Here is a 14,242-nt window from a genome sequence, read left to right on the forward strand (position 1 = left end):
ATTGGGGAAGATATAGCCATCTCTGTGGGCCATAAAGAAATCGTTTAAGAAACCCAACATAGTTTTTGGAACTGGTTTCACTACAGCTGTTGCGTTTGTTTACTGTTAACAGTACCCTAGGCACCCTGTAGAGTTCCCGATCTGTAAAAAGCAGCTGTTAATTTGGTAAGATATGTCTTCTCAACCAGTCCCTCCATCGGAGAATTCTCTTATTCGGGAGAAAGTTCGCGGATATGCCCAAGAACAGCGCAAAGAAGGTCGCACTGAGGCCAAAGATTCATTGCGTATTGGCCTGGGACAGATAAAGGAAGAGTTCGCCGCGCAGGATAATCTGAGTGAGAAGGATGTGCATGGATTGGCTACCAGGATCAAGCGTCGAAAGCACGCCACATCCGAGGATCTCTTTCGTCTAGCCTTGGCGTTCCTGCAGGGTGTTGAAAACATTAACGCCTTCGCTGCGATTCCTGGGGCACTTCAGGTTCTGGTCAAGGAACTAACTGGTAGCTATTACTTAGGTGGTTCCTATTTAATTGTTTCATTCATTAAGACCTGTCCTCACAGGGTCGGACACACAGAGACAGATTGATGCCGCCGAGTGCCTGTGTAACTTATCGTTGGGTGAGGCCCATGTTGCCGAGAAGATTTCTAGCTTGGTTGGCAGCTACATGGTCACATACCTCGACGGGAAGGATGGGCGACTGAAACGCAGCTGCTTGTGGACTCTGGCGAACATACTGGCCACCAGCGATAAAGCTGCCCAGCAACTTTTACAAATGCAGATAGTTCCCAAGCTATGGAAGCTATACACTGGCGAGGGAGCTTCAAATGGGTTTCAGGAAGACGCTGGCATATGTCTTTATTTAATATCCAAGAATGCTGCGCATCATGTTAATGCCGAGGACCGAGAGTACATAGCCCATCACATATTTTCAATTAGGCCTGAGGATCCGGGCAGCGAGTACCTTATGTACATAATCCACCAACTGGAAATTGTTGAGCTACACAGTGGCCTAGGGACTCATCAGGCCGAGTGTTTGGTCAACTTCTTCATCGCCAGCCTCGACTCACAAGCCGACAGCCTGGCTGTTTCCTACGGGGTGCGAGTAGTAGCCAATTTAATGGCCATTAATAACCCATCACTTATCGGAGTCCTGGCCGACGACAATATCTTTGTGTCTGCCTTAAACAAACTATTTGCCCTGCGAGACCCCCGCCTCAACATGGACCTCATGCGAATTCTGAGGAATTTTCTGAACCTAAATCTCCTAGACTCCAACCTGGTATTAGATCGTTTGCAGGTGTACGCTTAGGCTGTTTAATTAAAAGTCTTTTGTATCTCTTTATTTATCTGAATTACCTATGAAATATGAATTTAAGCCCATGGCTTAAAGAATGTGTGAGTATGTAGTTTTACATAAAAAAAATGGAACGAAATACGATATTTAAATAAATAAGTTATGCCTAAGAATACAATTGGTTAAAATAGATTTGCCATCGAGTTGCTAAGATAAGTCCACTAGTAAAATATAATATTTGGAACACTTATATATCGTCTTCAAATAGTGCGATTATGCGACGCCTCTGGGCGTCTTTGTCAGGATTAGAATCTTGGCTTCCGTTATCGTTGTGATGGGTTCCATTATGAACCTCCAGATCTGAGACCGAATCAAATACTAGATTGCACTGCCCGCATCGGGCGGAGAAAACTAGAGCCGAGGCAGCGCCCTTTATTGGGGTACCTTGAGCCCGCTGTAGCTTTTCCAGGAAGTTGGCACGCTCCTGATCCGTGCCAGTACCAATTCCAAGTCCCAAAGTAGAGCCACGTATAGGAATTGGTTTCTTCACAGTTGGGGTACTCTCCGAATTGCGGCTTTCAGATCGCGCAATGGCATACAGCACGTTGTTCTCGACGGTGATTGGCGTAGTAGTGCCACTAAGGAAGTCAAACAGTGGCTCCTCTGCTGGAAAGTCCTCTGCAGGAAGTACTGGTTCGACTGCCTTTTCACCGTTTGACGTCTTTACCTGGTTGAGCTTGTCAGCCAGATTGGAGTCAATCGAATGTTCCTGCAGCCAGGTGCAGGTCTTGTGCAGGGCAAAGATCATTCGTCGGATGAACTCGTGAGGTGAAACCATTTTCTGCCGCCTGATTTCCAGAAGCTTATTGGCCTCGGCCAGAAACGTAACGAACTGGTACTCGACACAATTGTCCAAATGCGACTGCTGTGACTCCTCGAACATGAACCGCTTGGAGCACGCCGGACACTTTCGCTCCTTCCACATGGGCTCCGGAATGTTGACCTTTATGTCACGCAACTGGTCCTGTTCCATGGGATCGTCCTCTTCAAAATTGGTCTCGCTGTAGTTGTAGCAGTTTTTGTGTTTCCGTTGCAGGGCTGCTTCCTCGTTTTCATTGTCCTCGCTGGAACTGGCCGCCACAAAATCCTCCTCATCATCCGGAATGTTTCTGGAATTTTGTTGCTGCTGCTTATTGAACAGTACGTTGAGATACTGGATCCGTTGCTCGCAGCTGCTGCCCAATTGTGGAGCCGTTTGATTCAAGAGCTGTTTGTCCACTTTGTCCCTGGAAGAGCCCAGCTTTCCGCTGCTGTTTTTCAAAAGTAAATTATGTACCGGTCGTTGATCCACGTAGAGCAGGTCAGCTGGGGTGAATAAGGCGTTCTCCTTGTCCGCCTTTTTGGCGTCCGAGATATTGGCAGTCTTTTCCAGGTGCAGCTGGGCTAGTTTCAGACTGAGAGCATTTCGGATGCACTGCTCTCTGAAAGTCACGGCATGCTTCAGATACGAGATGCAAGGAGCACAAATGTACCGTGGAAAGCCGTCGTCGGTCGAGTTCTGCGGTTAATGAAGTTTTAAAAATGCCCATATATTATCCGTTCAATGCCAAGACTCACCTTTAATCCCGTTGTCTCCTCAATTAAAATGTTAATCGGCTTTTGCCAATTAAGAAATTCGTTTGTGGAACCGTGCAGGTAGGTGGGGATTTTGGCAAATATCTCATAGTCCGCGGGGCTGCTGCAAATCCGGCAGATATTTCCCCACATCGCCATACTAAGTTTATTAGCCTTCCTATAGACCAATCTGTAATTTGCAGAATGAAATAAAACCAAAAAGTTACTAGGGACAGTCTACATATGTATCTAGAATCCAGAATCTAGATACAATGATACATCCGTAAGATACTTTTCTGAAAACCACAATGAGATGATTCAAATGCAATCATTTGTCGGTTTTAGAACAACTTTGCAAATACTTTTTAAGAATCTATATTCATTTTATTTAATTTTAATCAACTAACCGGTGTTTTTTTATGAGATATTTTTAGATCCGCGATTTTTCTGTGGGCTTTCTCTGGTGAAATTTCGAGGGTTTATTAAAAGAAATTATATATTACTAGACACCGTTCTTTAGTTAATTCTAAAATGAGTCAAAATTATATATCTTAAACACGCAACGGTCACAAATTTAAAGAATTCTTTGATAAGTCAGGAGAAGAAATAAACAAAAATCAGCTGAATCCACATCTAAATCAATATAATCCACACTGTCCACAGAGAAATGGCAATGCTCCGATTTAACGCTGGCAATGCCTGGTTTTGGTAAACAAAACTGAAAAAGTGTTGCTCTACAAACAAAAAGAAGATTAATCGAGTTTCGAGTTGGGCCACACTGAAAATTGCATAAACAAACCTCGTTATTAGAAGATTTCCTCAAAATGTCTTTCAACATAATGCAAAAGCTGACACTGCAGTGTCTAAAAGCCGATCAGCCTCTAATAAGTAAGAGTTTCTTTCATAAGCTATCAAAAACTGACCGAATTCCTTTGCAGCCACCATCCGCAATGCCAGTAAGAAAACCGGCGGTAGCACGCGCAACAAAAAGGGACATGCACGTCCAAAACATCGTGGCTGGCGGGTCCAGGACGGACACTATGTCTCCGAAGGCACTCTCCTGGCCACCCAGTTGACCACACGGTTCCACCCGGGTCTTAATGTGTGTAACATTACTATAAACCTATTTCATTTCCCACGATCGCTAAAAATCCTTTAAATTACAGGTGGGCTTTGGCCGTAATGGAACTCTGTTTGCCATGGAGCACGGTAAGGTCTATGTCACCTGCGAACCCATCGATCCCAACTGGGACCACAGTTGGGTTCAAAAGAACTATGCCGGTCGTCAGGACCAGACCATCTACAAGAAGTTTTTCAATGTGGTACCCGAAAAGCAGCACCAGCGCTTTCGGTTAGTGGAGGAAATCTAGTTTTTTGGAAATACATTTCTGTAAATTATAAACCCAATAAAATCGTTTTCTGTTAACTATACTTTGAAACAAAAATCTCAAATTTTAATTATTTTTTTTATTAAGAAATATATATTCGATTTGGCGATAGATAAAAAGTGAAAACATTGTCATGCTTAAAGCTATGAATAAAATACAAAAACCACACTTAAAAAAATCATTTTACTTAATATTGTCTCTGGACTTTTATTTTTTAATGTTATGTATTTAAATGTCTAAAATATTGACTAAAAAATTGTATTTTCAAATTTGAAATATCGATATACGATACGATATTGTAGCTAAAAGTAGTACGATATTTATTTGAGGAAAAATATCGATATACCGGTATTTTGACAGCTCGAAGCGAGCCCAACTTCACTCGTTTCCTTCTTTTGAAAACGCTGAAGATGGTGAGTAGACGTTGGAAATTGTGGTGCAGTTAAAAAGCGAATTTGGTGCAAGGCAATGACGCCTGGTGGAAGCCAAACTTAGTTAACTGAGCTGCAGTGTGCCTACATAATGGGTGCATTAATAAAGTGAGAAGAACGGCTAAGAAACTGCGGCTGCGGCACGTCAACATAACCTCCACGTTTGTAGGAGACTGCCGCCGCCGCCGCAGAGCTGCCGCACGTGTGCCAAGAGGAATGGGACTAAAAACACAAATTCCTTTCATTTTTTGCAGTCGAACATTAAGAGGAAGAAGACGAGGAAGCTTCGTGGTCATGTGAGCCACGGTCACGGTCGTATTGGCAAGCACCGCAAGCATCCTGGAGGTCGCGGTAACGCTGGTGGCATGCACCATCACCGCATCAACTTCGACAAATACCATCCCGGTTACTTCGGCAAAGTTGGTATGAGGAACTTCCACTTGCGCCGCCAGCACAAGTTCAGGCCCGAGATCAACCTGGACAAGCTCTGGTCTCTGGTCGGAGCCGAGAAGTTCGCTGAGCTCGAGAAGGAGAAGAGCACTAAGGCTCCCGTCATCGACTTGGTGAAATTCGTAAGTTTCATTCAGAACTATTAGAAAATGCTAAGGTGCAGCTGTTGCTTTGTATATGAAGATAATCCCAAAGGCGATGGGCGGACTGAATTCAATGTAGAGAAAGCCTTTCAGATCAAAGACAGCAACGCTCCATGGCTGATGTCTGACGGTGTTTCCACATTATAGCTTTTTCTAATTGCCATTTCTTCCTTTATAGGGCTACTACAAGCTGCTGGGTCGTGGTCACCTGCCCGCCCGCCCCGTCATTGTGAAGGCCAAGTACTTCTCCAAGAAGGCCGAGGACAAGATCAAGAAGGCCGGTGGTGTGTGCTTGCTGAGCGCCTAAGTTAAGGTGGGTTTTCATAACAAAAGAATCTCCTAACACGATATACTAATAAAGATTTACACTTTTTACAGATTCCTCTTCTGCAACAAAAAAAACAAACTGAGTACATTCGACCATCTAAAATGTATTTGTTTTTAAATAAATTAAAAAAAAAGAAACTAATATGTTGCTATTGTAATTAGTGGTTACTTCATGTTTTTTCTTAAGGAATAAATAATAAGATTTTTTAGTTTAGCTAAAAACTACAGGAAATTAACAGCAATTGGGGTTTTCAGATTTAACAAATAGAGAATACTTACAAAAAGAATAGATACTTTTTTTTGCAGTGTTAAATCGTCTTACATTATGTGTGACCAGACACGTCTTTGAGAGGTATTTTCTATCATTTCTAAGCGGTCACACTAGACGCCAAAAATATTAAAAGCTCACACACCGCAAAGCAGCGGAAAAGTACGTAGTATTACAACCAGGAAGCACAGATAACAGTAGGTCAAGGACATACAAACATACTTATCTTTGGGATGACTTTGGGCAAAGATACAACCTTGGGTCAAGGGCACCAGTCAATAAACGACTTAAAAAGGACGAACAGGATGCAACGGGTGGCCGGGATGGGGGGATGTAACGGATTTGGTTGGATGGTGAAATTAATTAAGGCTTCTATGTTTCAGCCGGGACTTTGGCACCTGTTACATAACTGAGAAGCAACACCATGGCTAACAAAGTATTGCGAAAAGTGACGCACTGCATCTTCGATATGGATGGCCTGCTGCTGGGTGAGTAACTGCCCTTTTGCTGTCATCTCGCTTTCATTAATCATATGTCGAACAGACACCGAGAGCCTTTACACGGTGGCTATGCAAACGATACTCGATCCATTTGGGAAGACCTTCACTTTCGATGTGAAAGAGCAACTGATGGGCCTGCAAACGGAGCCAGTGGCCAAATTCATGGTCAAGCAGTATGACCTGCCCATTCCATGGGAGGAGTGGGTCAAACAGCAGCACGACAACACTCGAAAACTCATGCGGAACGCCAAGTTGATGCCAGGTACTAATTCCCATTTCCGCCTTTTTGCACGTTTCAGACACGGAGCGGATATACGAGGAGGTTTATAGGCAGATAGCCGCATCCTTTGGCCGTCCATTCTCAGATGCCGTCCGTTTTCAAGTCATGGGCTGCACGGAGCAGCGCTCTGCGGAAATAACCATATCCCAGTGCCAGCTGCCCATCACACAAACGGACTTCCTCAAGCGATATACCAAGATGTGCCACGAGCGGCTCAACCATGTTCCTCTCCTGGAAGGTTAGCACTACGACCAGAGCACAGGCTTTATCCCTATATATACTTCCTGCACAGCACCCCCTATCCTATAAGTTGATGTCGGTCATTATCTATTTTTGATTTTTATTCTTTTTTTTTTGTTTTTTTAGGAGCTGAACGCCTGCTCCGCCATTTGCATGCAAATAAAGTGCCTTTCGCGCTGGCCACCAGCTCCGGTGCCGACATGGTGGAACTGAAAACCACTGACCACCAAGAACTATTCAGTCTTTTCAACCATAAAGTTTGTGGCTCTACCGACAAGGAAGTAGCCAACGGAAAACCGGCTCCTGATATCTTCCTGGTGGCTGCCGGTAGGTTTCCAATTCCACCAGATGCCAGCAACTGCCTGGTATTCGAGGATTCGCCAAATGGCGTGACGGCAGCCAATAGCGCGGGAATGCAGGTTGTCATGGTGCCGGACGAGCGACTGTCTCCGGAAAAGAGCTCCCACGCCACGCAGGTGCTGCGTTCTCTCGAGGACTTTAAGCCGGAGCAGTTCGGTCTTCCTCCTTTCCAAAACTGAGCTTAGTACCTTAAAACTATTGGAGCTTTTAAAAAAGAAACATTTGGAGCCAGGCGACGCTAATATTAAAATTTCATGTACCTATTGAAGGATAGTAGGAGTAAAGTTACCGGATGGTATAGTGTTTGTCTTTTATTTCGCTTGAATTTTGGTTGGTTTTATTAAATTATTTTCAATTCGGGGGAAAAGCTACTTGCCCACCGCTTCCACGTTCTTCTGTATGTCTGGAGCAGCTTGGTTTGTGAGTCCCAACGAAATCTCCTTTCCATTTTCTATGAGTAATCGGGAAGCAGGACTTAATCGGTATCCTTTTCATGGGTATTGTTATTTTTTACTCACCATAGCGAGCATACAACCTGGGTTGAATCCCGGTACATTCCCGCACCAGGATTGGAAGATTGGGATTGTGCTTCTTCAGATTTGGATAAAATTTCTGAACGAATTCCCTTGATGCAAAAAAATTTAAATAAAGTACATTATATAACCACAGAGGACTCCATTACTTACCTTGCGCCCTTAGAGGTATCTCCGGTGGGGTCAAGGACAATCCTCAACTCCTTCAGTTTTGAAGTTAAGTTTACCAAACGGGGTAATGAGACTCGCATTTTTGAAATTTTTCGAAAGGGAAAAATTTAAATAAAACCCAAACCGTCTGAAAGGTTTGATTTTTGTTTCAGAATAGAGTTGTCCATTCTAAAAGGTTCAGTATTGTAATAGGGTTTATTTAACCCAAAGTTATGGTTATATTTATAATTTAAATATTTATTTTAAATTTATATCCCTTTTCTTTAGTTTTTATACCCTTGCAGAGGGTATTATAATTTTGTCCAAAAGTGTGCAACGCAGTGAAGGAGACATCTCCGACCCTATAAAGTATATATATTCTTGATCAGGATCACCTCCTGAGTTGATATGAGCATGTCGGTCTGTCCGTCTGTCCGTCTGTCTGTCTGTCTGTTTCTACGCGAACTAGTCTCTCAGTTTTAAAGCTATCGTCTTGAAACTTTGCACACACCCTTCTTTCCTTTGCACGCAGTATATAAGTCGGAACGACCGGGATCGGCCGACTATATCCTATAGCTGCCATATAACTGAACGATCGGAAATGACCCAATTTTCGTGATTTTGAAGATAGAAAGCTGGAACTTGGTACAGGTTAAATTTTGATCCATCCTACCAAATTTCATAAGGATCGGCCAACTATATCCGATGTTTGCGATATATATCCGGTTTTAGCTGCAAGGGTATATAAACTTCGGCTCCGCCCGAAGTTAGCTTTCCTTTCTTGTTTAAAGTATATTCGAAATCTTTAGAAAATTACATTTATAAACCTACATAAGAATTGCAAAGAGTGTCATTTGTAAATAATTTAAAACAAAGCCAGTTTGTGTTATGCACTTTATCAATATATTAGACTAAAACATTCTAAAACAAAGTTTTTTAAAAAGATTTTTTAAAATTATATATAACGCTTTTTTAAATTTATAATTTTTTTTTTGAACAATTATCGTTTTATAACATTATCGATAACTTTTGACAGCTGGCATCTAACCTCCCATCTCTAGTTGATTTTAGTAAACACATTTGCTTGATTTTTATTTGAAGAACAATTTTATTAATTTTCAAAGAAATATGGCATCGGTTCATTGTCAACTATGGATGGGCAGTGTAAGTTATAATCCTGAACAAGTAGGAATAACAAATTTAAACTCTACGATGGCCGTTACAGCTGGAGTCGTACATGACGGAGAACTTCATAATTGCCGCTTTCCGAAAAATGGGCGAGGATCCGACCACGGTGCGGCTGATGCGAAATAAGTACACAGGGGAGCCGGCTGGCTACTGTTTTGTGAACTTCATTTCCGACGACCACGCATTAGATGCCATGCACAAGTTGAACGGGAAACCCATTCCCGGCACTAATCCTATCGTGCGCTTCCGTCTCAATTCCGCCAGCAATTCGTACAAACTGCCAGGAAACGAGCGGGAGTTTAGTGTCTGGGTGGGTGATCTCAGTTCCGACGTGGATGATTACCAGCTGTACAAGGTCTTCTCCAGCAAGTTCACCTCCATTAAGACGGCAAAGGTGATTCTGGATAGTCTTGGATTCTCAAAAGGCTATGGATTCGTGCGCTTTGGCATCGAAGATGAGCAGAAAACGGCAATGTACGATATGAATGGTTACATCGGGCTGGGCACTAGACCCATCAAAATCTGTAACGCTGTGCCTAAGCCCAAAGCCGAACTGACGGCTGCCCTCGGTAGTAGTGCCACTGGTTATGGATATGGTACGGGCACTAGCGGAACCACTACATCGACTAGCAGCGGAACGGATTACTCGCAGTACTATGACCCTACTAGCACCTACTGGCAGGGCTACAATGCTTGGCAGGGATACTATGACCAAAGTGGCGGTCCCTCGATTACGGATGCTGCAGCCTACTACCAGCAGGCGATGTCCCAGTCCCATTCCAATCCCCAGACCCTCGCCCAGCACGCAGAGGCCTGGAGTGCTCAGCGCAGTGCCCAATACGAGCAACAGCAGCAAAACGCATCCGCCAATGGAGCGGATGGTGAGTACGGGCTGGTTGAGCACAAGTTCACCCTGGATGTGGACAAGATGAACCGTGAGACCATTGATGCAGATCGGCTTTTATACGATGCTTTGGAGAGCTCCAAATGGTTGCCAATCGAGCAACTGGAGGTATTTTAAGGACTGTATTTCTAATTATAATTAAGTGTCTAAATAAGATTTTCTTGTTGGTAAATACATCATACTTTAACTTGACTTGAAATTTGAATTTTAAAGAGAAGTTTTACTTTTTTAAACTCATTAAATATATCGGTTCTTTGCCGATACCGATACATCGGTAAGCGTTACTGGTAGATACTGTCATCTCTATTTTTTGGCAACCGACTGGTCATATTTTTCCCTCGCTAGAATTGTAAAAAGAATCAAAAACTATTAATAAAAAGGAAGAGATCGTCCCTTAACCATGGCGCCCTTCAAGCGAGTGCGCCAGCCGAAGATCCCAACCCATGCGCTACTCGACTTTGACCTGGGTGAGAGCTCCTCCGACAGCGACTTTTTGCCGGACATAGACAACTGCTCCGAAAAGGACGAAAGCGACGGAGAAGGGGATAGCAGTGATGCCAGTAGCAGTAGCGAATCGGATTCTGGCGAGGACTCTGATGCAGAGAGCGAGGATTCAACGCTGCAGCTGCGCCAGCTTCTGGCCGACAGTGAGGCTGGAGGAGCAGGACCAGGAGCCGGGTCAGGAAGCAACGAGCTGCCGTTTGAAAACGGCACAGGAACCGGTAACGGTATCAATGGGAGAGCCCCTCCAATCCTATCGAGTGCTCCAGCTAAGCGGATGTGTTGTGTGTGCTTGGGAGAGCGCAGCGACGACGTAAACGAAATTGTGGAGTGTGATTCCTGCGGCGTATCCGTACACGAAGGCTGCTACGGTGTAAGCGATAATGTTAGCATATCCAGCACCAATTCCACCTGCTCCACAGAGCCTTGGTTCTGTGAGGCATGTCGGGCAGGCGTCTCGGAGCCGGACTGCGAGCTTTGTCCAAACAAGGGCGGCATCTACAAGGAGACAGACGTTGGCAAGTGGGTGCACCTGATATGCGCACTGTATGTGCCAGGCGTAGCTTTCGGCGAGGTGGAGCAGCTCTCTTCCGTAACTCTGTTCGAGATGCAGTACAGTAAGTGGGGCGCCAAGGTGTGCTCCCTCTGTGACAACTCTCTGTTTGCCCGAACGGGCGTCTGCATTGGCTGCGATGCGGGAATGTGCAAGACATACTTCCACGTTACTTGCGCCCAGGTTGCGGGCTTTCTCATTGAGGCCCATCATGAGGACGATGCCGCCGATCCGTTCTACGCCCACTGCAAAGTGCACTCCGAAAAGGAAATGATCAAGAAGAGGCGTCGTAACTACCACACGCTGCGCCTAAACATGCTGCAGCGAGCCAAGGAAAAGGAACTTGCAGCCAGCAACAATGAAAATGAGGAACAACATCCGAATCCTGCCCAGGCGCGTATCCAGCGAAAGCTACTGAAAATTCAGCAAAAGTATGCTCATCACAAGGAGCACAAGCCCACTCCTTGGGTGCCAACGCAGAAGATGTCGCGCTTACTCACGACCTCAGCGTCAGCTTGCCGACGACTACTGGCCAAGGCGGAGATTATGTCGGTGGACGTGCAACATCTGGAGCAACGCGAGGCGCACATCAACGCTCTGACTGATATCCGTAAGAAGTGGCACATCGCACCCGCGTTCAGTGTCGAGTTTGCAGCATACTACATGGACCGCATTGACCGGATGGAGGATTTTCGGAAACAACAGCGTCAGCTCATCGCCCATAACGCTATCTTGTCCAAGGACCAGGATGTTCTGAGGGCCCAATACGATACGGCCTTGGAGGAACGTAAATCGGTTAAAGCCACAAGGGACGCGTTATTAGCCAGTGTTAAGTCATTGCACACGGCATTGGCAGAAATTGTTCCCAACATAATTCTGCCCAGCGGAGAGATAATAGCTCATCCACCCAAACCGAGCACACCCACTCCTCCCCAACGACCCATTTCTGTACCGACGGCGGCGGCTTTAAAGATGGGTGTCGGCTTTCCGCTGGCCCACCTGGGACCGCCGGGCAGTAAACCGGATTCATCGCGCATGCTTAGCACCCAGGTGAAGCAGGGCAAGCAAGCCACCTCTGTGGAGGCTACACCGTCGACGGCCTGTGGCATCTGCAAGCGGAGCAATGACCAACACCTGCTGGTCAAGTGTGATACCTGTAAATTGCACTATCATTTGGGTTGTCTGAATCCACCGTTGACCCGACCTCCGAAAAAGTCCAAGCAGTATGGTTGGCAGTGCTCCGAGTGCTGCGACAAGTCCGACGGCTCAGACGCCCCCACAGAGATCTCCCCCGGACCGAGAAAGTCGCGTACCCGATTCAACAAGGAAGGCCACCTGGTCTATGTAGATCGATATTCCTTGGACGATTTGCCAATTGTCCAAACACCTTCAGCTGGAAGTGTTGCTCCAAAAGAATCTCAGACAAAACGAGCACTTAACAAATCCCTGCCAGCTAGCGTACCCGAGGCCATTGAGGACTTGACCAAATCACCCAAGAGGCCAAGGGTTCAATCGCCACGCAAAACACCCATTAACGGTGAGTTAATTGGTGAGATTCAAAGTTTAATCGGTTGCTTTGAGTTTTATTCATGTATTAATTGAAAATTTATTGTTTCCTTTGTATACTTGTGCCTCCCTGTATGCTTCATATCATTTTGTAAAAAAACACGAAAAAGCTTTATACATAGATTGGATGCCCTACCCCACTAGTTGCACAAAAAGAAACACACATCCCACATGCACGGCTTCGGAATTAAGGTCATTAAGGTCACCAATTGGTATTAGCTTTGAACTGCACGCTCATGTTTATGTAACCAGAAACATATTATCTCAAAAAATGGCTTGTGATTAGTATATAGCTTGTACATACCAAACTGTATAAAAAACAAACAATGTTATGTATATTTTTGAAAACAAAAACTATCAAAGATAGTACCTGATGAAAAGCTTCAAAAGAAATGTAGTAATTTATGTATTATAATTTATAATTTGGTTATTTGGTTAAAAAAAAAGGATGATTGTTTGGGTATTATTAGATTTTTTTGAAAAATAAACTAACGACCCATTTGTCTCTCGTCAGTTCCTGTCACTAATGGTACTCCAACGGCCGAAGCATTGCCCATACCCAGCACTTCAATGCTTTCTGGCTGCGACGACTCCATAGATGACTCCAGTGGTAAACTGTCTCGAAAGGGTAAGCGTAAGGATAAGCACAAGAGCAAGCATAATCTGTCATCAGACACCGAAAAACCATCGGGCAAAGAGCATAAGCGGAAACGGAAAAAGCGCTCCCACCTGGACGAGTCGTCTTCGCACTTGGACACCACGGCCAACGTGTCGGGCAGTACCATTAAGATTATTTTCAAGGCACTTCGTTTGCCCGGCGAGGATGCTCCGGAATCGCAATATTTTTATGTCCCGGCTAATGCAGTACGATCCGTTGACGAGGCTTCCCGACCCACGTCCGTGGAAACAGTTGAGGATAATACCCAGAGTGTAGAGCAGGCGCTGACGCCAGTGGTCTTTCAATCGCCCTCGCCAACCAAAGTCCGAGAGTTAAAGGAACCCAAGGAGAGCCCTGCCACCTCCTCCCCGAAGCGAAAAGTTAGCCCCCGAAAACAAAGCCCTCGAAAGTCACGTGTGGGACGTCCGCGGGTGTCAAACACCAAGCCGAATGTGGAAATAAACTGTTGTGTTTGTAGCGAGATAGGAAAATCCAATCAAGTGGTCACTTGTGACGAGTGCCATAGGCACTACCACTTCGCCTGCCTGGATCCCCCCCTCAAGAAGTCGCCGAAAATACGAGGATACTCCTGGCACTGCGCCGACTGTGATCCCACAGACGACGAGGCACGACCCAAGAAATAGGTCCACATAATTTATTTACCTTGTAAGAATTGTACACTTTTGACGATGCATTTGAACAATTTTCTTAAATTCACAATTCAGTTAAGTAACAATTATTAACTCCAAAAAATTATTATTAAATTAATAATTATTGGTTCTTAACCCACTTCCAATTTTTTTGGAATTACAGATTGTGGGAATTGATTTGAATATTTTGTATATTGTGAGACATTATATTATGTATTGTGCTTGGAAAATCAACTAATAAAA

At 44.7% G+C, this 14,242-nt stretch overlaps 8 protein-coding genes across 12 annotated transcripts; 6 read left to right on the plus strand and 2 right to left on the minus strand.

Annotated features, from left to right (window-relative positions):
- Window positions 1–139: 139 nt before the first annotated feature.
- LOC108124011 (uncharacterized) lies at window positions 140–1,334 on the plus strand. Its single transcript, XM_017239490.3, has 2 exons — window positions 140–500; window positions 562–1,334. Exons 1-2 carry the CDS (start codon window positions 173–175, stop codon window positions 1,308–1,310), a joined length of 1,077 nt encoding a protein of 358 aa, XP_017094979.2. The 5' UTR covers window positions 140–172; the 3' UTR covers window positions 1,311–1,334.
- On the minus strand, window positions 1,315–3,532 carry LOC108124009 (uncharacterized). Its single transcript, XM_017239488.3, has 3 exons — window positions 3,317–3,532; window positions 2,913–3,099; window positions 1,315–2,853 (listed from the first exon to the last, which is right to left on the minus strand). The coding sequence occupies exons 2-3, from the start codon at window positions 3,066–3,068 to the stop codon at window positions 1,543–1,545; spliced, it is 1,467 nt and encodes a 488-aa protein (XP_017094977.2). The 5' UTR covers window positions 3,069–3,099; window positions 3,317–3,532; the 3' UTR covers window positions 1,315–1,542.
- Window positions 3,533–3,636: 104 nt separating this feature from the next.
- Window positions 3,637–4,325, plus strand: mRpL27 (mitochondrial ribosomal protein L27). The gene is made up of 3 exons (XM_017239491.3): window positions 3,637–3,797; window positions 3,848–4,011; window positions 4,076–4,325. Exons 1-3 carry the CDS (start codon window positions 3,734–3,736, stop codon window positions 4,277–4,279), a joined length of 432 nt encoding a protein of 143 aa, XP_017094980.1. The 5' UTR covers window positions 3,637–3,733; the 3' UTR covers window positions 4,280–4,325.
- Window positions 4,326–4,570: 245 nt separating this feature from the next.
- Window positions 4,571–5,790, plus strand: RpL27A (ribosomal protein L27A). Its single transcript, XM_017239484.3, has 4 exons — window positions 4,571–4,710; window positions 4,983–5,300; window positions 5,500–5,634; window positions 5,700–5,790. Exons 1-3 carry the CDS (start codon window positions 4,708–4,710, stop codon window positions 5,626–5,628), a joined length of 450 nt encoding a protein of 149 aa, XP_017094973.1. The 5' UTR covers window positions 4,571–4,707; the 3' UTR covers window positions 5,629–5,634; window positions 5,700–5,790.
- Window positions 5,791–6,002: 212 nt separating this feature from the next.
- Gs1l (pseudouridine 5'-phosphatase-like Gs1l) lies at window positions 6,003–7,596 on the plus strand. Of its 5 annotated transcripts, none has more exons than XM_017239480.3 (4): window positions 6,003–6,113; window positions 6,300–6,404; window positions 6,460–6,678; window positions 7,063–7,596. In XM_017239480.3, the coding sequence occupies exons 2-4, from the start codon at window positions 6,341–6,343 to the stop codon at window positions 7,473–7,475; spliced, it is 696 nt and encodes a 231-aa protein (XP_017094969.2). In that variant the 5' UTR covers window positions 6,003–6,113; window positions 6,300–6,340; the 3' UTR covers window positions 7,476–7,596. The 5 variants fall into 5 exon arrangements, with proteins under 5 accessions (XP_017094969.2, XP_017094970.1, XP_017094971.2 ...); XM_017239481.3 differs by lacking the exon at window positions 6,460–6,678 and adding an exon at window positions 6,716–6,934; XM_017239482.3 differs by having other exon boundaries at window positions 6,003–6,078.
- Window positions 7,595–8,176, minus strand: ND-B8 (NADH dehydrogenase (ubiquinone) B8 subunit). Its single transcript, XM_017239485.3, has 3 exons — window positions 7,983–8,176; window positions 7,815–7,921; window positions 7,595–7,747 (listed from the first exon to the last, which is right to left on the minus strand). Exons 1-3 carry the CDS (start codon window positions 8,078–8,080, stop codon window positions 7,665–7,667), a joined length of 288 nt encoding a protein of 95 aa, XP_017094974.2. The 5' UTR covers window positions 8,081–8,176; the 3' UTR covers window positions 7,595–7,664.
- A 770-nt stretch (window positions 8,177–8,946) lies between these two features.
- On the plus strand, window positions 8,947–10,263 carry Secp43 (tRNA Selenocysteine associated protein). Its single transcript, XM_017239394.3, has 2 exons — window positions 8,947–9,143; window positions 9,205–10,263. Exons 1-2 carry the CDS (start codon window positions 9,108–9,110, stop codon window positions 10,186–10,188), a joined length of 1,020 nt encoding a protein of 339 aa, XP_017094883.2. The 5' UTR covers window positions 8,947–9,107; the 3' UTR covers window positions 10,189–10,263.
- A 117-nt stretch (window positions 10,264–10,380) lies between these two features.
- On the plus strand, window positions 10,381–14,168 carry LOC108124013 (PHD finger protein 14). Its single transcript, XM_017239492.3, has 2 exons — window positions 10,381–12,662; window positions 13,206–14,168. The coding sequence occupies exons 1-2, from the start codon at window positions 10,472–10,474 to the stop codon at window positions 13,991–13,993; spliced, it is 2,979 nt and encodes a 992-aa protein (XP_017094981.2). The 5' UTR covers window positions 10,381–10,471; the 3' UTR covers window positions 13,994–14,168.
- The last annotated feature ends 74 nt before the right edge of the window (window positions 14,169–14,242 follow it).

The sequence above is a fragment of the Drosophila bipectinata genome, chromosome 2L, assembly GCF_030179905.1.
Source record: "Drosophila bipectinata strain 14024-0381.07 chromosome 2L, DbipHiC1v2, whole genome shotgun sequence".
Lineage (NCBI taxonomy): Eukaryota > Metazoa > Arthropoda > Insecta > Diptera > Drosophilidae > Drosophila > Drosophila bipectinata.